At 42.8% G+C, this 22,579-nt stretch overlaps 1 protein-coding gene across 10 annotated transcripts in view; it reads left to right on the top strand.

Annotated features, from left to right (window-relative positions):
• Positions 1–22,579, top strand: part of celf5 (CUGBP Elav-like family member 5) — a 172,975-nt gene that overhangs the window by 3,744 nt on the left and 146,652 nt on the right. For all 10 annotated transcript variants that reach the window (XM_020702241.2, XM_020702246.2, XM_020702243.2 and 7 more), the window contains exon 2: positions 13,033–13,115. In XM_020702241.2, coding sequence (XP_020557900.1) covers positions 13,033–13,115 — 83 coding nt within the window. The remainder of the gene's footprint in view (positions 1–13,032; positions 13,116–22,579) is intronic.

The following is a 22,579-nucleotide window of genomic DNA, read 5'->3' as shown; positions in this document are numbered from 1 at the left end:
TTTTTCTTCTCCAAATGGAGAATTTCATAATCAAACATCCATCTCTCTGTAGATCCTAATCTCAAATCTTGGACGTTAATGCGCAGTTGTCCTGCAGACAAAGAAAATAGGAATTAGAAGAGCAAATAGCCAATTCCTGCTTTAATCTACCGGCCAAAGCGCCTCTCATGTCAACACGGCGCTGGTGTCGGCCATCGCTCTGTTAATGCATTTATGAATGAAGATGTGGCTGTAAAGCCAGCCGAGCAGAAGAACATTAAATCACGGCGTAATCTGATGAAATATTTATTCAAGTTTTTTTTTTTCTTCCCCATCGGAGTCGCTTTGATGGATGAGAAGTGAGAGCAGTGCATTCTGGGATTGCAGGACTGTCATTTTTTATCGTGTTTTGATCCGAACATATGGAGGATGTTTAGATGTTCTGATTGGTTGCAAAGCAGTAAACAAACACCAGCAGGGTTTTGGAGGAAAACTAAAAAACCTCCTGATGAGCCTGGATGATAATATTAGTTCATCCTGCAGCTGCATCTCAAGCGTTTGTGCCCACTTACATGTGACATGTTGGTGCCGCCCCTTTGACGGTGTCATTTAACAATCACTGGTAGGTTTTAGGCAGAATTCATTTCTGCTGTTTGCGGGTGAAAATCCTCTCGGGGCGACGAAGCGAAGGCCGTTTGGCCAAGGCACTAAAAACACTCACTTTGCAATCTTTAAACGTCTGTAAATATTGTAATAAGCAACAGGGCTTTCCTCATGAAAGATGCAGCAGCTCAACCGGTCCTGACAGGCGCTATGGGCCCCGACTTCAGGATGATGAGTGCAGCCCCCCCCCCCATTTCTCATGGTTTCCCAGAGAGATGGGCAATCTAGGCAGGCAGCGCTCCGCTGGACTGTCCACGCTCACCTGCCTCCTCCCGTCTCCTCCTTCTCCCTTCATCCCTGCCTTTCCGATGGATTGATTCCTGCTCCAATGCAACATTTATTATGGCTCACAGCGACTCACCCATACTTTGTTAAAAGTGCTGTTTTTCTATGACCTTTAGAGGAGTATCTCTGCATTCATAGAGCACCCGGAGCAACGGCAGAAACAGGACACTGTTTAAAAAAAAAAGGGCCCCTTACAAGTTTGAAATGACATTTACATGAAACTTCGTATTTCTGTCCAGCAGCAGCTGCAGCAGTAGTAATCCTGGACTGAAGATCTCCGGACCTTTGAGTGAAAATTTGACTCAAAAACGCCAAATTGCCAAAATTTACATATTCCAGTGAAAATTAATCTTGAGCATAGTTAACCCCCCCCCCAAAAAAAAAAAAAAAAAAAGAAAAAAGAAAAACAAAACAAAGAAGAGTGATGACATCAAGGAGACTGTCAAAAAAATGAATGGGCCCAAAGTGTCTTGTGAGGCTCCAAAAAAAAGAATTCAAAATACACTAACAAAACCAAAACATGTGTTGGGGATATCAAAAGGAGGTTTTGAAATTATTATGGGATGGCTGCAGGACCTACTGCTTGGCCATTTTGTGGCAAAGCTGAAAATTCTGTGATTTTTCACATTTTCCCACAATATGGGAAAAGAAAAGTTTTGTTGGAGCAAACTTCACTAAATGTCACACATGACACAAAGGTAAATCTACAACTATGACTGAATATTTGTTGACCTTTGACCCTTAAGAAAAAAAAAAAAAAAAACACCTCAAGAACCAACTACAAGTTCAAACTCTTCCCAGAGATTTTGATCTATCACCTCCTAACTCCTCGAGCATCAAATGAGTGCTCGCATCAAATGCTTTTTTTTAAATGTTGGTTTTAAAGTTTGTAGATTTGACATGGTGTTAGTGTGGCGAGCTTACATACGTGGCCTATCCGTTTTGTTCGCATATTTTTATCAGAACATTGTGAAAATATAAGGCTCAAGATGAACAAAACGATCTGAACATACTGGGAATGTGGGCGTGGTTAAAACAACCTCAGTAGCACAGGAAATCCAAAAGTTTACTTTTGCTGATTCTTGTAAAAATGAAATCAACCTGTTCGTCACCCCCAGGTGACCAAAAAATAAAATGGTTGCTATGGAGATTAAACTAATGGAAAATCACTTTGAAAAAAGTTTCTGTTTCATGAATTCGTCATGTGGAGCTCTGACCAGGGTGGCAGGGGCAGAAGGGGAGACTGAGGGGCTTGTAGCAGCGCTCAGCCAGTGAGGGGGGGGTAACGCCTTTGGGCCATACAACGCCGCACGCAGTTTTAATTTTCACAATGTGTCTTCTTGTTTTGATTTTTTTTCTTTATTTTAGACTACATTCTTCATTATTAGACTGAAAACAAAAAATGTGAGTCAACATTTTCCCTCGTCTCATAGCTGCTGTGATTTCTGAGGCAGAGGTCACATGCCTTTTTCAGAGACGCGCTCTTTTCTACGCACAAAGATCCCAGCTAGTCTCACAGCCCAAACAGGAATCTGAAGGTTGCTTCTTGAAGGGAGCTTTGCAGGGGGATGGTGGATGCTGTTGAAGGTGAATGAGCTCTTTAATGTTGAGTTTGAGGCTGGCTGGTCACACATTCATTTTAGATGGAAAAATAAAAGAACAGGGAAGAGGAGATTTTAATGCAGTGTTTGGTGATAATCCTTCTCTATTTTTGGAACAGTTCAGAAGAACTGGAGTGATAAAGCCTCGTTCAAGCTGGGAAAATAATGGGAACTATTTGCCTTTCCTTATGGTGCCATGCCTGTGCAGGCCTTGCTAGCCTCCATGTTCTGGTAAAAAAGCAAAACAATCCCAGATGAGTGGAGTCGTGGCATCCCTTGGATGGCAAAATGGTTGAGCCGTGATGTGGATGGAAGTAAGAAAGGCCTGAAGGTGGAATATCTGCTGGAGAAGACATGCAAACACAAAGCTTTGAGGATCCGCCTCATCCCTCTCTGTCACAGAGCCCAGTGTGACAGAGAGGACTTGGACGGGCGGTGAATGGCACATGCATGCAGCCAGGCCCACCAGGCAAACGGCAGGCACACAGAACAATGGACGTATGGACAGATGGATAAGTGGAAGGCAAGAAGATGAAGTGTTTGTCAGAGATGCAGAAACAAATGGTAGCTTTTATCCCCGGGCAGAGAGTGGATTGATGATTCAACTTGAGATGGGGAGGATGGCTCTGACAGGCTGAGTGGCAGTTTGGCACTTGGGGGCGGGATGAATGGAGGGGGGGGGCGCAGATGTCAAGTTTGACACAAAAAAAAAAAAAATCACCTGAATGTAGGGCCGGGCGGTACGGCCAAAAAATAAAATCTCTGATTTTTAAATGTTTTTTCTTTCTCCTTTTACTTTCTTTAACAAAAACTTAACAACAATTATTTAATATATCTCCTTAGGAAATGTACTCCAACTGCAACTAAATTTAAGCAGTAAAAACATTTGTAGAACAATGCAGCAGATGTTTGGTGAGCTACCGCTAGCTTGAGCTCTCATAAAGAGAAACACGACATGCATTCAGCCGAATGTTTTTAGTGAAAGCAGCCTTTTAACGGATTTTGCTGCGTTTGGTTTGATGCTCCAAGTTTGAAGCCACAACCCCAGAGGCCAAAATCTCATTTCTGACTCACCAGACAAGTTGTATCTGAAGATGCTGCTGTTACTCTCAGTACTAGATCCGCTTTTTGATGCGTATCTGTATCATTTACATCCCTATTGTGTAATAATGTGTATTTTACATCTGATCAAATGTAAGAGAAGATGGAAAATACTAAAACGGACTTAACAATATGTCCAGAGAAGAAACTCCTGACTGGATACTGTCTGTGAAGGATGTGTGCAAAGACGCGCTGCTCAGCACAGTTATAAATAGAAATTCTCTGGTATTTCTGAAAATGGGTTAAGCTGCCATCACTGCACTGCTGGCATGACATCGTTGATTGCCTGCCAGCCTCCCCCCAAAAACTGCTCCCACACGGCTTTAAGAGGAGAAGGAGGGGTGGCACAGAGGGGGCGTCTGTGGGCGGCACAGCCGTGTCCCCACCATTCCAATATTCTCCCCTCACATCCTGTCCCCTCCATCTCCCATCCCGCCCTCCTGCCATTACTCCTTCTCTACGGCATTCAGCATTTCCGTTAAAGGAGCATCATGCGCTCCCCTTGAAGGAGCATTCAGCGTTTCTGTTGAAGAAGCATCCAGTGCTTCCATTGAAGGAGCATTTAACGTTCCCATTGACGAAGCATCCAGTGCTTCCATTGAAGAAGCATCCAGTGCTTCCATTGAAGGAGCATCCAGTGTTTCTGTTGACAAAGCATCCAGTGCTTCCATTGAAGAAGCATCCAGTGCTTCCATTGAAGGAGCATCCAGTGTTTCTGTTGAAGGAGCATCCAGTGCTTCCATTGAAGGAGCATTCAGCGTTTCCGTTGACAAAGCATCCAGTGTTTCTGTTGAAGGAGCATCCAGTGCTTCCATTGAAGGAGCATCCAGCATTTCTGTTGAAGGACCATCCAGTGCTTCCATTGAAGGAGCATTCAGCGTTTCCGTTGACAAAGCATCCAGTGCTTCCATTAAAGGAGCATCCAGTGCTTCCATTGAAGGAGCATCCAGTGTTTCTGTTGAAGGAGCATCCAGTGCTTCCATTGAAGGAGCATCCAGCATTTCTGTTGAAGGACCATCCAGTGCTTCCATTGAAGGAGCATCCAGCATTTCTGTTGAAGGAGCATCCAGTGCTTCCATTGAATGAGCATCCAGTGCTTCCATTGAAGGAGCATCCAGTGTTTCTGTTGAAGGAGCATCCAGTGCTTCCATTGAAGGAGCATCCAGCGTTTCTGTTGAAGGAGCATCCAGTGCTTCCATTGAAGGAGCATCCAGTGTTTCTGTTGAAGGAGCATCCAGTGCTTCCATTGAAGGAGCATCCAGCATTTCTGTTGAAGGAGCATCCAGTGCTTCCATTGAAGGAGCATCCAGCATTTCTGTTGAAGGAGCATCCAGTGCTTCCATTGAAGGAGCATCCAGCATTTCTGTTGAAGGAGCATCCAGTGCTTCCATTGAAGGAGCATCCAGCATTTCTGTTGAAGGAGCATCCAGTGCTTCCATTGAAGGAGCATCCAGTGCTTCCATTGAAGGAGCATCCAGCGTTTCTGTTGAAGGGGCATCCAGTGCTTCCATTGAAGGAGCATTCAGCATTTCCGTTAAAGGAGCATCCTGCACTCCCACTGAAGGAGCATCCAGTGCTCCCATTGAAGGAGCATTCAGCATTTCCGTTAAAGGAGCATCATGCGCTCCCATTGAAGGAGCATCCAGCGTTTCTGTTGAAGGAGCATCCAGCGTTTCTGCTGAAGGAGCAACCAGTGCTCCCATTGAAGGAGCATCCAGCGTTCCCGTTGAAGGAGCATCCAGTGCTTCCATTGAAGGAGCATCCAGCGTTTCTGTTGAATGGGCATCCAGTGCTTCCATTGAAGGAGCATCCAGTGCTTCCATTGAAGGAGCATTCAGCATTTCCTTTAAAGGAGCATCCTGCGCTCCCATTGAAGGAGCATCCAGCGTTTCTGTTGAAGGAGCATCCAGTGCTTCCATTGAAGGAGCATCCAGTGCTTCCATTGAAGGAGCATCCAGTGCTTCCATTGAAGGAGCATCCAGCGTTTCTGTTGAAGGAGCATTCAGTGCTCCCGTTGACGGAGCATCCAGCTTTTTTGTTGAAGGAGCATCCAGCTCTCCCATTGAAGGAGCATCCAGCTTTCTGTTGAAGGAGCATCCAGCGCTCCCATTGAAGAAGCATCCAGTGCTTTTGTTGAAGGAGCATCCAGCTCTCCCATTGAAGGAGCATCCAGTGCTATTGTTGAAAGAGCATCCAGCTCTCCCATTGAAGGAGCATCCAGTGTTTCTGTTGAAGGAGCATTCAGCGCCATAATCGACGTCTGCGTTATCGTCTATAAACTCTTTATAGCTTCTGCAGCTGTTGGTTCTTCCTATAAGGTTGTGCGTTTGACATCAGTGTGTGTTATGGGTTAACTGGGCCTTTTTCATCTTCCTCATTTGTCTTTAAACCAGCCCCTCGACAGCGTTCATTTGAAGCTTTTTTCTTTAAAGGTTCCTTTTCTTTTATGGAATCAAAGGCTGAGAACCTGATCCTTTCCTCCGTCTTTCAGCAGACGGGACAGTCTATGACAGGATCCACAGATAACTCATGGATGGAAATGCTTTATTCTGCACACACTGTCAAACATGTGAGGGTTCTGTTGGCCTTTGCATTTGTTCAGCAGAGGGCGTTTTGCAGTTAGATCCCATTGGTGCAGGTGACTTCATTGTGTCTTATCCTGCTTGTCCCAATTCATGAAGAGGATGCGATGCTGTTTTCTGGCTTTGAACCAGTCGGGACCTCAGAGAAGCTTTTATTGATTTCTGTAAATCCCTTGGCTGGGGCAGACCTGGAGGGAGGGGGGAACAACTCAGAGAGATGGTGCTTGGCAGCTAAACTCTTGTTGACCCCCCCAGAAGTAACGCAGCAGGAGGCAGTGAGTGTGAATCTGCACATTATTTACACGCGGTTGAAAGTCCATCCATTAACGGCGTCAATTAGCCTGCTCATCAGGGATGCAGACGTCTTTATGGATCGGACCAAAGCTTTAAGAGCAAAACAGGGATAAAAAAACCAAACGAGTCTGAGGCTGCTCAGACGATGCATACGGTAAAAAGAAGCTGAAACGCTGTCGGTGCGACTGACACACATGACAAAGATGCTCTGACAACCTCTGGGGTGTCTTTAGGATGCAGGAAAGGCGTCAGCATCAGCACCACGGTTAGGGTGGGGAGTTTGGAGGTGCATCAGGGTAACGCTGGCCTGTTTGCCCCTCTGTTGACCCTAAAGCACTGAAGGTTCCTTCAGGGCAAATTTATTGCATTTATAACGCTCATTAAGCACTGTTCACCCCGCCATAACCACTGCAGACAGACTCAGTAAATACACATATACAGATGGGGGGGGGGGGGGGTCCTTTGGGATGAGCTGTCTATGGATCTGTTTGACTGATTCTTGGAGTCCATGGAAGCTAGAGGCAACAAATCAATGGTGCAGGGGTCAGAGAGGATATCACGCTGGGTTTGGGGGACTAATTCCTGTCCCTGTTAAGGACTGCAGAGCCCCTTCGTCTGCCCCCAGGTAAAGGTTTTACCATAAGGGGAGGGGCACTGCTGTGAATGAAACAGGATGTGGAGATGTGGATAAAGCAGTGATACAAGAACGTTGTTTAAAACAGAACGGATGGCCGTCGTATTTTAAGGTTTGAGGGTTTTTGGCGGGGAAAATGTTGCTCTTGAAGCACTGAAAGCTTTTCTTTCTGCTCTTGGTGTTGTTTGCCTAGCTATTAGGAAAAAAAAGAATATAGATGATTAGTTGGAGTTTACCGGACCAGCAGTGATTCAGGTCATGATGAAACTGTTTTTTTGCTGAAGGTGTGGCCTCTGACCATCACGCCCCCTGCAGCCCGACACGGCAGCGTGTTAAGAAAACCAGTCATCCTGCCTTAGTGATGGCGTTTTCCAAAAGTGTAAATGATGTGTGAGGGAGCAGGCCAGTATGAGGACTGGCACGCTTTCTGCAGCATTCACACCTTCTGGCCAAGGAAACGCCTCAAGTTAGAGCCAGTTCACACGTTTCTTTACGCCGTAGTGGCTCGGCGCTTCTGGGATCAGGGTGTGGAACAAACATGGGGAAATGAGAGGGAGCAGGTTTTGAAGCTGCCTCGTCCCTTAAGGCTTCCTTTCTCTTTGGACCGTTCCACCGAGCAAGTTTGTCCCCACGTGTAAAGATGTCACCGGTGCTGACCACGGTGGAAACCTGCAAGTTTACATGGATAGTAATTCAGAAGATTAGATGAAGACAAACAAGTTCTGTTTAAGTTGTATTTTCAGGGTTTGTGTAAGAAAATGAATATGAGATCGTCATTGATAAAAGTCTAGCTGCTTGTGACCAGCAAGGAGCTATGCCGCTGAGTGCCAGTAGGGGCAGTATTCTCAATTTGTTAAACATTAAATATAAAATTTAAACGATTTCTTTACATGCACAATCTGATGATTGAATGACGCATCAACTGCATCCGAGAACTGGACTGAATGAGTGTAGAGATGAGATCTTAGGCCCGAGCCGAGTCAGAACCCGACCCGACCTGAAATTCGGGTCGGTTCGGGGTCTAAAATGACAATCATTACGTTTGGGTCGGGTTGGGCCGGGCTTCTCTCTCGCTGACTTTTTTAATAAACATATTTTAATGGCTGCAAAGAAGCTCCTTAGGCGGGCGGTTGTCAAACGGCTCTTTATTAATCCTGTATGTCAGAACGGTTAAAGCACAAACCGAAAGGCACAGCCAGCTTCTTCTTACTCAGAGGGAGAACGTTCACCGAACGCACGCAGACACACACACACACACACACACACACACACACACACACACAGGTAGACCCCACCCCCTCTATCCCACCAGTCACCAGCCCACCGTTGATTGACATACACTGTGGTCCAGCAACTGGCAGAAAGAGGTGGGTGCCGGACACCCGCAGCTCTGTCCAAACTCTGGGTCGTTACACTATGTTTATAAAAATGTACACTAAAAAGATGTGTGGATACTAAACTAAGGAATACTCGTTATAAATAAATAATTTGGTTAAAACAGAGAAGGCGCTGTAAGGTAATTTCTATATAACTACTATTAAACATGAAGCGCAGACGCAGAGCAAGGGCACGCTTTGCGCACCTGTCGTGAATGTAATCTTCCCTCCGCAAGTCCGCATCTATTTTGTTTAGGTATCCCCGATGTGGAGCAGCAAGATGTTTAATTTAAGACAGGGGAACTGAAAAGGCAAACATGAACCGCCGCAGCTGCAGTATTTCTCCACGTAATTAAGCAAGTGCGCATCAAGATCTCTCTTTCACTCTCTTTGTCTGGCTTCTTATTCTGTGTTCCAGCGTTATTTCGTTGTGCAAATGCATTTATCATGATCATAAAAATATGTAGATTATTTAAACCTTAAGAAATCTGGCGTTTTTTTTCTGCCAAAAAAAATGGGATAAATTGAAATTTCGGGTTTGCTTCGAGCTTGGGCCTGCAAATCAAGTTAATTGATCGGGTTCGGGCCGAGTTCGGCTTTAATGCCTGCGGGCCTGTGTCGGGTCGGGCTGGATTTTTTAGGCCTGATCTTACCTCTAAATGAGTGACATCATCTGTAGAAAATGGTTTATTTCGGCTCAAACCAAATGAAGTCAATTCAGTCGCCATTTTCTCACAATACAAACGTCGCCATGTTGAAGTCACACATCGTCAGTAAGCAGCGACTGGTCTGAGTCAGTCATCGTTTCTATGGCAACCACTCTGGCCAATCAGGAGTGAACTTGTTGGAAGGCCATACCCTTACCTCATAAAATCGGGCTCAGATGTGGGCAACTACCCCTGGCTGCAGCCTGCAGAACTGCACAACATAGAGGAATGCTGGAACGCTGAGGAAGGCTGCAGCCAGGGCTTACTCGATGTGGGGGCCAGCAGGCTCCACCCACTTTTATTGAGGCATCCGATTGGTCGGTTTATTACCTCCAACTACAGGAAAAAAATCATGACAAAAATGAGGATTATTAAGAAGACGTTAAAAAAAGTATCAGATCCAGAATGCTTCTTCTGACCAAAAGAATGACTGAGTGAGAGCTGTTTATTTCTCTGTTTGGAAATAAAAACTTTGATCTGCCTTCAGGTTCAGAGAGCAAACAGCTGAGCAGTAACAGTTTTACTTCTCACCATCTCATCAGCCCCCCATCCCCTTTCCATGCAGTGCTCTCCAGCGTTTTGTGGAGGGTAAATACAGAAGCTCCTGTTTCTGACTAAAAGCTAAGCCAGTGGAGATGACAGACTCGTTTCCAGAAGACCAGAGGTCTAGCAGAGGAAGTTTCTTGTCTTTGGAGCTGAAATCGATGCCTGAGATGAAGCTGTTGAAGGTTTCTGTCAGATGATGCAGAGGATCATCCCTGTTGCTGTGTCAGCAGGCTCTGATTACAGCAGCTTTTTGTTAGGTTTCAAACAATTTCATCATGCCCCCCCATCCCCCCCTCCTATTGCAGTGCTGGCAGTCTGTACGTGTTTGGATTCCAATTAAGGAGTTGTTAAAGCGTTTTCGCCCGTGGCCGAAAAACTAATACTAAGCCGTACGTTAAAGAGAATCACATCACATTTAAACTGAGGTCATGTTTCTTTTTGGTTCCCCGACTGCTGCTGCTGCTCCTGCTACGGCTGCATGCCGCTGTACTTCTGCCGCTGCTGCTACCGCTGCTGATGCTACGGCTCCTGCTGCTGCATCCCCTACTGCTGCTGTTATTCATTTATTCTCAGTGCTCTGTGTATTACACATCAGCAAATACCCTGTGACTGCAATGCTAGAGGTTTTTACTTAAAGAACAAATTTGACGAGTAAACCAACAATCACCAGCCTGCAAAGAGAACAACACAAAAAGAACAACAAAATGACCATTAAAGGAACAAATGGCGTTTTGCAGTGCTGCTCTTTTTTTCTTCAAGTTTATTCTTGAGGTGGGAGTTTGGTGAAGGGTCAGTTCAGCTTCTGGCTGTGCTAATCTTCAGTCCGGGGGGGGCCACTGAGATGATTTCTTTCATTCTGTAAAACTGTTTTTTTAAATCAGTTGTTCTATTCAATTCAATTCAATTCAATTTTATGTGTATAGTTTAAATTCACAACAACAGTCGTCTCGATGGGCTTCGTATCGGTAATTGAAAAAGTTTAACATAAAATCAAAAGGAGCATAAATACATAGAATTCAATAGGAAAATATTCTATGTTCTAGTTGAACCTGGAGAACCCACAGGGATCAATTTAGCCACAGTTTTTATTCTATTTTTAAAAAATTGTAATTATTATTCTTTACTTTTTTCTTTTTCTTTTATCCCTTTTTTTGGCTGCTCTTCATTGCTGCTTCCCAAATAAACAAATAAAAATATGACATATTAACTTTAAAAGCCTAAAGTAGTTCTGCAAAGGTAAAGAACGAAAACAGTCATTTCATAATTTATTTAAAGGAATTTTCAAACACTTCCAGGTTTGTTATGTGGAACATTATTGGCTGAACTTCTGTGTTTTTTTAAATGTAGGTTATATTTGGACCTTTTCTGGCTTCTATGGAAATAAATCTGTGTTTCTGCAGTTCGGAAACACAAAAAGGTGCCATCCCATTAATCCTATTTGGTGTACCTCTGCTCAGGTTATACCGCCATAATGCGCACAGGCACAAAAATTATGATGCATGCATGAATAAAAGGGATTTTTCATGAGGCAAGAAAGATGGATTTGAATAGTGTCCACGTAAAGCCACTTAATACATCAGCATGCGGTGCATCCATTCAGCTGATGAAATGAGATCCAGAATGCATCGGCTGCTAATAAAGCATCTTCAGAGTGGCAGAAAGATGATGCCTGCTGGCCCCGAGGAACCTCATTAATACAACACAAGCAAATCTATTTATCCAGATAGTCAGAAGGAAAATGATGGCCTCAATATTCCATCATTTTATTCTCTTCCCTTTTTTCCTCCTGTGCGTTTGCAGATGGGATTAATTTGTGTCCATGGGTTGTGTTGCGTTTGTGTGGCTGTTTTATATTGAAAAAAGCAGAGGACCCCTTCAGCAAACAACGCATCCTTTACAATAAAATACCTCACATTACTTTTCTCCACACCATCTGAAATGGCTTCACTTACGCATTTAGCTATTTACCACTTTCTGCCGGTCTTCTTCCCACAATTCTTAGTGCCACAAGCGGGGAAAAGGGCTTTTTAATTTTTCCGAAGCGGGAAAATGATGGATCGACTGAACAACGAGTTTACCCAACACGATCCAAGCATGTGTTTTTTCAGTAAATTATGTACAATTAACAAAACACTTGGACTAACTACACAGAACAGTTTCATCAGTTCTACAAAAGACGCTTCTTTTTTGTGTAGAATTCTGCTTTTTAGTTTGCAAACCAATTTTCTTTTCGTTAAAGTAGAGTTTTATTTAAACTTTGAAATGTCCTTTTTAGTTCTTGGTTTGTTTTTGCAGGATTTCTCTGACTTTTTGGTTTGAAATCCTCCTGATCATTTAGAAAATAAGAGGAGGAAATAAAATCATCGTCAAATGTTTGTGTTAGGGGAGAAATACTGCATTCGATGTATTTTTACTTCTGTTTTCCAGTTGCCGTTTTAATGCCGACAACATGATCGTCTCTTTTGTTCTTCTAATGCTGTCTGTCATTGATTTTTTTCAAATTAAGCCTTTCCCTGAATAGAAACAAACTAAAGTGATGGTTTTTTTCCAATAGTAAATACAAGCAGACACTCTCCCCCCATTATTGTATTGAAGTTGTTGATGCTTTTGTCTATTTGGGCCTATTAGGCAGAGATTTTTCTGTCTTTAAAGTGTCTATAGTCGAGTTCCTATTCCAGAAAGATGTTTTTCTCTCCATGTAGGGCAGAGACCTGTTGCTGCAGCATTTAGTCCTGAGCTGGGATATATTTTATCCCCCAATGGCCTAGTCCAGGATCTGTGAAGTCAGATTGTCTTTTAGCGTTTCATAAACTGAGGTCCACATGGCCTTCTGCTTTGGAGGCTCGTCAGTTCACACGGGTTCAGTTTTATAGAGAGGGGACTGGTTGTTCTGCCCCCTTCGTACTCTACTGTGTGTCTTCAGCAGAGGCCTGATGGACCTTACCTTCTCCACATGTTTACTAGCCATCTGTCTGTAGAGTCAGGATGGAGAAGGGAAAGACGGCGTTTCACTATAGGGGATTCTCTGCAAACGGGCAATTCATTTACCACGTCTTACTACTTTGTCTCTGGCTGCTGCTGTTCTAAAGAATCTGGAAGTGAAATCATTGACATGTTTTACATTTTTTGTACGGTTTGAATAGTAATCTGCCTCTTTGCCAGAACTCCCCTAAAAAAGAAATCTGCAGATATCAATGGGACTTTCCAGGTTAAATAATGATAAGTAAAAATAAATAATGTGTATTTTGTGTTCATCTGCTTCAGGTTGTGCATTCTTGACGTACTGTGCCCGGGAGTCAGCCATCAAGGCCCAGAACGCCCTCCATGAACAGAAAACGCTGCCGGGGGTAAGTGTCCATCCTTCCTCCTTTTCTCCTAACGGATGGTCAGCTGCTCTCAACAGAACTTTTCTTGTCTGGTTCTGGAGATTAAAGCTGCTGTGGAGATCTATTCAATCAATAGTTCAGCCTTTTGAAAGCCAGGATTCTGTTTTTTTTTCTGTCTGGTTCCTGAGAGACGTTCTGAGGCAGAGAACAGACCCTCTTGCTGCACACCTTTAACCGACGCAGGAAAACAAAAGTCAGAAAAAAGCTCTAAGAGGCGTTCACCTGAGAGCTTTGACTTTTGCTCTTTGCTGTTTTTCTGTTTTACCACTTTGAATCGTGTGGCTCACATCGTTTTGCAAAGAAAAGGATTTCAGAAATGGGAATATTTCCGATCAAAGTTTGGATATAATTTTAATTTTATAATTTGATGATGTACCACATTGGACAACACTTCAGCCCTCTTCAAAAAAACAAATTAGTTTGGCAATGATTGGTCTTTTTTTTATCTTTAGTTTATTATTATTAAACATGTATTCCTGTTACCTTTATATGTAATGCATCAAATGGGTTTTTTAGTTTACAGTATCTAAACTGCTTTAACCTGCTGAATATTCGGCCAAAACCTTTTAGAAAAAACAACAAATTGAGGCCTCCAGAATATGTACCAGACCATAAAGACATTTCAAACATAAATATGTAACACACCTAAAAATGTAAAATGTTTGAATTAAAAACTTTTTGACTCTGTGTTGCATTCAGTGCAAAAGCTTTTTTTATGGGACCAACTTCCTGCATTTGAAACGGTAGTCTGAATGTGGCATCCCGCTGTCTGTCCTGCCGTCTCCTTCCACCCTCGGCGCTTCACCTCTGCCGCAGACGTTGATGCAGATGTTGCGCAGCTGCTTCCTTCAACCTTAATGTTCGAGCGCCAGAGTCTGCAGATGATCACTTTTCATCAAGCCCAGCCTTCTAACCGGAGGAAAAGTTCATGGTTTTTATGCTGGAGAACTTTTCATTCTTTTCCTTTCAAAAGCACCAAATGCTTCCAGAAAGTGGTTCAATTCTTTTTAAAAGTCAGTTTTTTTCTCTTAGCCCCGCCCCCTTCTCAGAGGAACGTCTTGCTCTTCAGCCTCGAAACTTTTCTGCAGACTTTTGTTGTTTCCTTTGACATGAATGTAGTAAAAACATTTGGAATCCTTCACTTCTGTTTCTTTAGGATTAAATGAGATTAACTGTTCTGAGCAGCCGTGATGGCTGTGATGTTGCAAGCATGCACAAGCGTTTTCCGTCTTGTTAGTCCGTTTTTTCCAGACCATAAACACTTTCGGGCTGATAATTGATGTTATGACATCATAAAACAGACTTCATAGAGCTGACAAACTGTTGGTCCGAATAAATCCTTCCAGCTCTCTGGTACTGGGATTTACAGAACCACAGAAAATAAGCAGAACTCTGTCTGATCTGTCAAAGTCCATGAGTGCGTCCAAGTCTGAAGGACAAGCAGCTAGAATCATGTCACAGCTGGAGAGCAAAGTCAGGAGCAGAAATGAAAAAAAGTTTTGGTGTCAGAACATTTGAGAATGGAAGGTGAGGAGATCCACATGCAGATGGGAAAAAAATGAAAAGCACCAGTTTAGTTTAAAGGTGAGAATCTTACAAAAACAAGCTGAACAGAAAGACAAACTCATGACCTACATTAAGACATTCCTTCTTCACCACAAGAGACACAAACCCAGTTTACATTCTGTTTGGGGGAAACTATCAGTACAATGGTGTGTTTGCCTCCTGTATTCCCCTGTTACTCTCACTGTTCTTAAATCTTGGTACTCCCCTCCTACCCCATTGCTTCTCTGTTCACCAAACTCTGTTTTTGCTAATGCCTAACTTAGTGTTATCTGATTTAATAATAAGTTTAAATTCATATTCATACTTTTAAATGGCATCTTTAGTATACGAGTGAGTAAACCACTGTGTTAACAGATGCTGTCCAAGGTACCTCTAATGTTTGTGTTGGTCCAACCAGGCCGGGAATAAACCTGTCAGTCAAGGACCTTAAGATATTTTATGTTCTAAAATATACTTTATCAATACAGAAAATATCCTAAATCAAGACATGGATGAGGCAGCCAGCAGAACACCAAGATTCTGTCAGGTGAACAACAACCCTACACAGCTAATGACATACACTATACACAAACCCCGGAAAGACATGAAGGCACAGCAACACATGCAGAAAAGGAGCCTAAAATACCTGCCGACCCTCTCCCAAACACGGATACCCTCCCAAAACTCCCATTAAAATAGAATATAAAAGGTCTAGCAGATGATTCCGTCAGGTGAACAACAGACCTACACAGCGGAAATACACAATGTTGGTAAAGGCAGAGTCTGTATTTGTGTGACAGGTGGCCCTGTTGTCCCCCATCAATGTGTGGAAAGAGAAGTGAGAGCGGAAGAAGTGAAGCTTTGCTGAACACCAAACTATTCCTCCATGTGAAGCGATCCTCACACGCATCCACATGGGTTCCAACATGGCTTCTTCACTCATCATCCTCTTCGTTGTCTGCAGCTGAGCTTCCCCGTGTGGCGGCTGAGCCGCTGCGGCAAAGGCTGAATAATTTAGCGCTCTTCTCTGTGAAGGTTGGCAGGCGGAGGATTCAATGGGCTTCATGCTTTTTTGTTCTGGATGTTTGCCGGGAACCAGTTTAGTCAGAAATGGAGCTCGCTGGTCTGCAAGGCGACGCTGCAGCAGGCGGGAAAGGAAGTCTGGAGGACAGTGAGAAACCAGCCCAGCCTGTGTGTGTTGGTGTGTGTGTCGTGTGTCGTGTGTGGATCTCACTAGGGAGAACCTAAAAGAACCAGCCGGTAACATTTCTGTTCTGTATTTTCTCTGCAGTGATGATTCATTTTCAGTGTTTAGAACAAAATCTGTGAAAGTTTTTCATGGTTCTGATCATAAAACAGTCTGGGTCACAAACAGACTTGAAGAAGTTTGGAAGAATTTGTGCAGCAAACAAGTTTACTCCTGAGAAAGTTTACTCACTGCTGTGTGTGTGCGTGTGTGTGCATGTGAGAGTGTGCTCATCGGCGTGTGTGCACGTATGTGGTGTGTGCATGGATGCATATTAGTGTGCATATGTGTGTGTGCAAGCGTGTCTGTGCATGCTTGCGTATTAGGGTGTGTGCGTCTATGTGTGTGTTTGTGTGCACACACAGTAAAGAGCGGTTGTGCTTCGGTGCTCTGAGAGAGAATGAATCCACGCTTCTTAAAGCAGCTCTGTGCATTCACACACTCCAACACACAGCACTTAAACAGCAGAACACATACACACACACACCAACACACACACACTCAGAGGATTCCTCCTTTTCTTGGACATTTACTTCTTAGGAGTGGTTTGTTTTTTTCACCATGCAAAGCCCAGAAAATATATTCTTCTTTAATTGTTTTTTATTTTCTAACTAGCCGTGACAACTAAGGATCAGGAAGTGTTTGCAGAAACGATTCATCTGGAAAGCAGCAGTCCATGAGCTTTCCTGAAGGAACACATGACAGTTCCCCCCCCCCTTTCACAGACACTCATGGCAGATGTGACATGACATGCTGCTCTACCTCCGTGAAGCTTCAGTCAGATGTCTGTTGTTTTTTTTCCAGAGGTGCAGATCTGCAAAACACCCGAATCATGAATAATTTTTGATATTTTTAGACGGTTTAACTAATTTTCAGTTATGGCTTGAGGCCTGCCAGTGATCTGAATTCAATTCAGTTTCATGTATACAGCCCACTACAACACAGTTGTCTCAACGGGCGTCACTAATTATACAATATATGAAATCAGTTCTAAAATACGATAGCTGATTGCAAAAACAATTTAAACAGACTAAACTGGGCATCCCTGGCCTTAGACTCTCCTTCTCTGTAAGGAAAAACTCCTAAAAATACAGATTCTGGAAAACCTCAGGTGTCCACATGTCATAATGAAGAAAGAGAGATCCTCCTCCAGGATGGACAGGTGATGTACCAGAACTCTGAGAGAAAATTCGGATTAGGAATTAGGAAAATTCAAATTCAAAATTAGTTTATTTCTATAGCACCTTTCTTGTAAAGAAAACAGCTCAATGTGCTGTACAGAAAACCAATCAGGAATGAAAGAACACCAATGCAAAAAGTAAAGAAATAAGCCTCTCATAGTAAAATACACAAAAACAAGCACAAGTAAAAAAGAAATGACTTAAGAAGAGAGAACCAAGAAGGTGCCGTCTGCCCTGTCCTCCTGGTGGCCTGGGTGTCAGCATAGACACAAACTCCCCAGCCAAGGGGGAGAAAACACTCATAAACTGTCTAAAATGTAAAAGTGATAAATAGAGAAGTTAAAATATAAAAACAGCTAAAATATAAAAAATTAAAAGAAGTTAATGCATAAAAAGTCTAAAACACCTGAAATATAAGTAAGAATAAGTTAAGATGTTAAGATGACACAATAATAATAATACATTAAACAAATAAATATGTAGTAAAATATCATAAAATATAACAGAAAAAATGTTTGATTCCCCAAAGGAGATCTAAATAAAAGCTGAATTAAATAGATGGGTCTTTAATTTCTTTTTATAAAACCTTGACAGTGGATGAGGCCTCAGATCCTCAGGCAGGCGTTTCCACAGACGAGGCCCGTAGTTTTTAGATCTGGCCTGGCCGTGGTTTTTTGTCCTGACCTTAGGGACCTTTAGCAGGCCCGCGCCTGAGGGTCTAAGGGCTCTGGGAGGTTCATAAGTTAAAAGCAAATCTGATATAAAAGAAGGCCCAAAATCATGGACACTCTTGTAAACTATTGAAAGAATCTTAAAATCAATCCTGAAGCTGACGGGGAGCCAGTGCAGAAATTTTAAGATCGGTGAAATGTGCTCCCTCTTCCTGGTTCTCGTTAAAATGCGAGCAGCAGAGTTCTGGACTAGCTGCAGGCGATTAAGAGTGGTTTTCTTTACCACAGAAAGGAGGGCATTACAATAATTTATCCTTGATGTAATAAAAGCATGAATTAAGATTTCAGCACTGGCTCTAGAGAGAAAGGGTCTCACTATTCCTCATATTCCTCAGATGGTAAAATGCAGATTTAGTTACTTGATTCACATGTTGGTCAAAGCTAAGATCTGCATCTAGAATCACACCGAGGTTCCTTACTTTATCACATATGGTCATAAACTTGGTTGACAGATAAAATTGGACCCTATCTCTCTCAGCTTCAGGACCGATTACCAAGACTTCAGTTTTGTCTTGGTTGAGCTGGAAAAAGTTTTCTCCCATCCACATTTGAATATCTAAAATACAGTTTAAAAGGCTTTCTATGGGTCCAATGTCATCAGGAGACACAGCTACATATAGTTGAGTGTCATCAGTATAGCTATGAATGTTAGTGCCGTGTCTCCTGATGACATCACCAAGCGGAAGCATGTAAAGATTAAAAAGTGTATGACCCAGGATGGAGCCTTGAGGCACCCCACATGTCAGTTTGTGCGTTTCAGATGAAAAATCATTTAAATTAACAATAAAATAAAAGGAAGACAGACTGTCGTTGCATCTGGAGTTTTCTGATGCAGTGATGAGCTTTACATTGAAGTGCAGTTACTGAAAGGTGACAGAGTCTGCAGAAGTTTGCTTTTAAGTGGTAGGGATGTGGCCTTCCAACAAGCTCACTCCTGGTTGCCATAGAGAAACTTCGACTCAAACCGACTTGGACCAATCACTGCTTTCTGATGACGTCTGTATTGTCAAAAAATGGCGACTGAATGGATTTAGTTGGTTGGAGCTGGAATAAACCATTTTCTGTAGGTGATGTCACACTGACTCAGTCCAGTTCTTGGATACAGTTTATGTTCTGCAGGGGGAGACACACAGGCATGAAACAGAAGTCCTTTCCCTGCAGGTTTGTTTGTTTGCGTCCTTTTCTTCAGCATTTCAGACGTGAGGAAGATCGCAGAAAAAAAACGCTTTAATGAGAGATACGGTGAGGATGGGCATGAGTCCCTGCCTGATGAAGACTTCTACTGTACCACTCAGTGAGGCAGCAGCACAGCTGTGCCTTTTTCTGTTAACTCCCATGGTGAGCTCCACAGGCATCCCAGAGGTAATCATTAGGTTGATGGTGTGATGCTCGCCTGCTGAATATGCACAGCCTGTCAGCTTTACCTTCAAAACATGAAGATCAGTTTGAACAAAGACTGAGGAGATGAAGCAGACCTGCAGCTTAGATCCTATAGATCACATAGATCCACTTGAGGCTCCACTGCTTTGATTTCAAATCAATGACAGTGACCCATAAAACTGCTGTGCAGCACCCCAACCACACGTGACAATGTTCTGCAGTCACTCTGAGATCATCAGAACATCGCTGTCAACAATTGACACGTCTGTCCTCAGTCTGCAGAACATCAGTAACCCTAAAGGAACACTCGGCTGCTTCAGCAGACAGAAATATATACATAGGATGCATCATGGAACACTATATGCTTTCATTGTAACCAATCATCATCTTCACGGACTGGAGGACAGAACTGGACGAAGATTTAAATACACAACCAGTGCAGAGATAATTAAATGTCTGGTTTCCATGTCAGATTCTGTCTGACCCAGGGGTCGGCAACCGGTGGCTCCGGAGCCGCATGCAGCTCTTTCATGCCTGTGCTGCAGCTCTCAGTGTTTTTGTAAAATACCTGTCATGTTCTAAGATTGTCTAAGAGTTAACACCGTCAGAGCGAGCAGGCAGGAGGAAGAGAGCAGCGTGAACGCGCGGAGGGGGCGTGTCTGCAGCTGTGAACGCCGACCAGAGTCTGTTATGGGATGGAAAGTTTTTCTGGAAAGACGGTCAGTGGTGATCTCATGGGGGACACATGAGCGGCCATAAAAGAAGCCTTTTAGGGCGCCCCTACTATCCTGCAGAACACGCTGGAGGCGGGTTTGCACGCGGGGGAAAAAACACACAGGTAGAGAGGCGGGGGCGGGGCTTAGACTCACCACTCACCGCTCATGATTCCAGAGCCACAACAAACTAACAGCTGCTTCCTAATAAAACATAGTTGTCCTCCAAAAAATTAATATAATTTATTGGGTTTACTGGATTTAAAGAAAAAAATAGAAAGGAATCTGCATCAAAGTGAATTTGTTTCCATCATGACTTAACTCTGGGTGTTTGACAGACGGAAAAGTCTGTTCAAGGTTGTGGAAAATGGACAAAAGATCAAAGGAAACATCACGCTCAAAAAGAATAAAAATAATGAAAATAAATAATTAAATGAATATCTTGAAAACATTTTGAATCAATGCAAGTATTGCCAAAATGAACTATAGTGATACATCGGCAAAAACATTTTTTCTAACATCCCTACTGTTGCGGCTCCCTGTGCTTTCATCTCAGTGGGAAACTGATCCAAATGGCTCTTTGAGAGGTTCAGGTTGCCGACCTCGATCAGACGTTAAACAAACGCACAAGAACCGAATCACTACAGATTTTATTATTTTAACAAGGAAATGTCTGTTTGGCAAACTATGATGAATTTGATCATAGAGAGACTGATATAACTGAATAAGAATGTACTTTATACCAGAATCAACACTATTAAAACTACACACACGCATGCATAAGTACACACATACATCAAAGACACTAGTATACACGCAGACACCAATAGACACTCACACAGAAACACACTTGCGCACACATACATACAATCAAAACACACACTCATAGACACACACAGACGTAAACAGACAAACACACGCATGTACACTCAAAAATACACACACATCCAAACACACAGGTTGTGTCCAAATACCTCCATTGGTTTTCTCAGGCTGTCCAAATCTACGATTCCAAAATTCAGAGCCCTAGGAACTTCCCAGAAGTCTCTGCGACAAAACCAGTGTGCATCGATGCTCACTAGCCCTTTGATGCGCAACATATCCACACCCCCTCTAATGCGCAACATGGGTCTAAAATGACCCGCATTCATTTTCTATGTAATCTTATGATGGCTGAGTTTTTATTTTGTTGTATCTTTTAAAATATATATTTTTTACTGTTGATTATTCCAAGTATTCATTACAAATCTTGTTTTTTCTTAACCCACAATATTATTTACATTTTTCCTTTCATACTCAATGGATAATAATGGTTTTTACAATAAATTTACATACACGGATCAAAAACGTCCCATTCTTTTAAGTGTGATTTTAATCAAATTACTTAATACTATAATAACAACATTTGTTTTGAAGCAATATTTTTGCAATGAGTTGGGCCAAACATTTATTTCTTTAATTGAAACATGGTTATTTTCATTTTGTAACTCATACCTCTGATAACATAACATGTAGGGTTGGGCGATGTCCCTTAAATTGGCCGTTGACGATGTTTGCTGTCAACCATCGGGATGGACGATGATATCGTCATGGGGGAGAGGGCTATTTATAATATTTCGGCCTTATATAATTGCTATTCGTTATTTTACTTTATTACTTTATTTATTTTATTTCCCAACTAATGACTCATCCGCGATGATCCAGTATAAACTGAGGGAAGTGACTTTAACAAAAAAAGTAACAAACAAAATAGAAAAGAAATGGTCCGCTCCCGCACATAACTAGTCAAGTGGACCGGCGGAACGCGGACTTACAGCTTTGTGTTTGAGTGGAAGGGGGGTGCTTTGTTACATGAGCGGTATGTGGGAGATTTAGAACTGCGATCCGTTCCGCAGCTCTAGGGGAACGGGCTACCGAACTCAGAACCGGGTCTAAAAGTGTGTGACTGAGCAGAGGATCGTCAGCACACACACAGCGCTTTGGGGCAGTGTAAGCTTCAAAGCAGAAAGGCCGCTCAGTCCTTATAAACCGTTCAAACAATCACGTGGCTTTGTGTTTCCAGTCGCGTCCCGACAAAATAAAGGCTGATGTTATTACCACATGTTTACGTGCAGCCAAGATGCAGATTGCAGCACCACCCAAAGCTAATGTTGTTAGCCCGTGTTAGCATACTGCTAATTCTGGCTTCTTTCCGGCTCCGTTTTTCAACAGAAAAAGCGCTGACCACACGGATTAAAAATAAAACGATGAGCGAACAGGCGTTTCATAATAATCGTAATATTATTAAAAGCACGTTTAGAAGATCGTCTTGTATATTACCGAGCTGACATTGTTTTGTATTGAATTGTTACATTCAATAAAGTTTGAGAAAAAAATAGCCGCTCGGCGGAACTGATATCCGCTTCCGATTTTTTAAACCCTACTGCGCATGTGCGAATGATTTATTCCGACCGAAAGTGTGACCCATGTGAACGTTTGTTATATTCTGAAAAACATTTTTCTGGAACCATGTACACGGTTGGATTCTAATCCGACCATTGATCCGGTCAAGATATTGTTCACATGTAACCGCGGCTTATGGTGTCGACTCGCAGTGTGATGTCAGTCACCCATCACGATGGACGATGGT

The sequence above is a fragment of the Oryzias latipes genome, chromosome 4, assembly GCF_002234675.1.
Source record: "Oryzias latipes chromosome 4, ASM223467v1".
Lineage (NCBI taxonomy): Eukaryota > Metazoa > Chordata > Actinopteri > Beloniformes > Adrianichthyidae > Oryzias > Oryzias latipes.
This window is presented reverse-complemented; position numbering and strand designations above follow the sequence as displayed.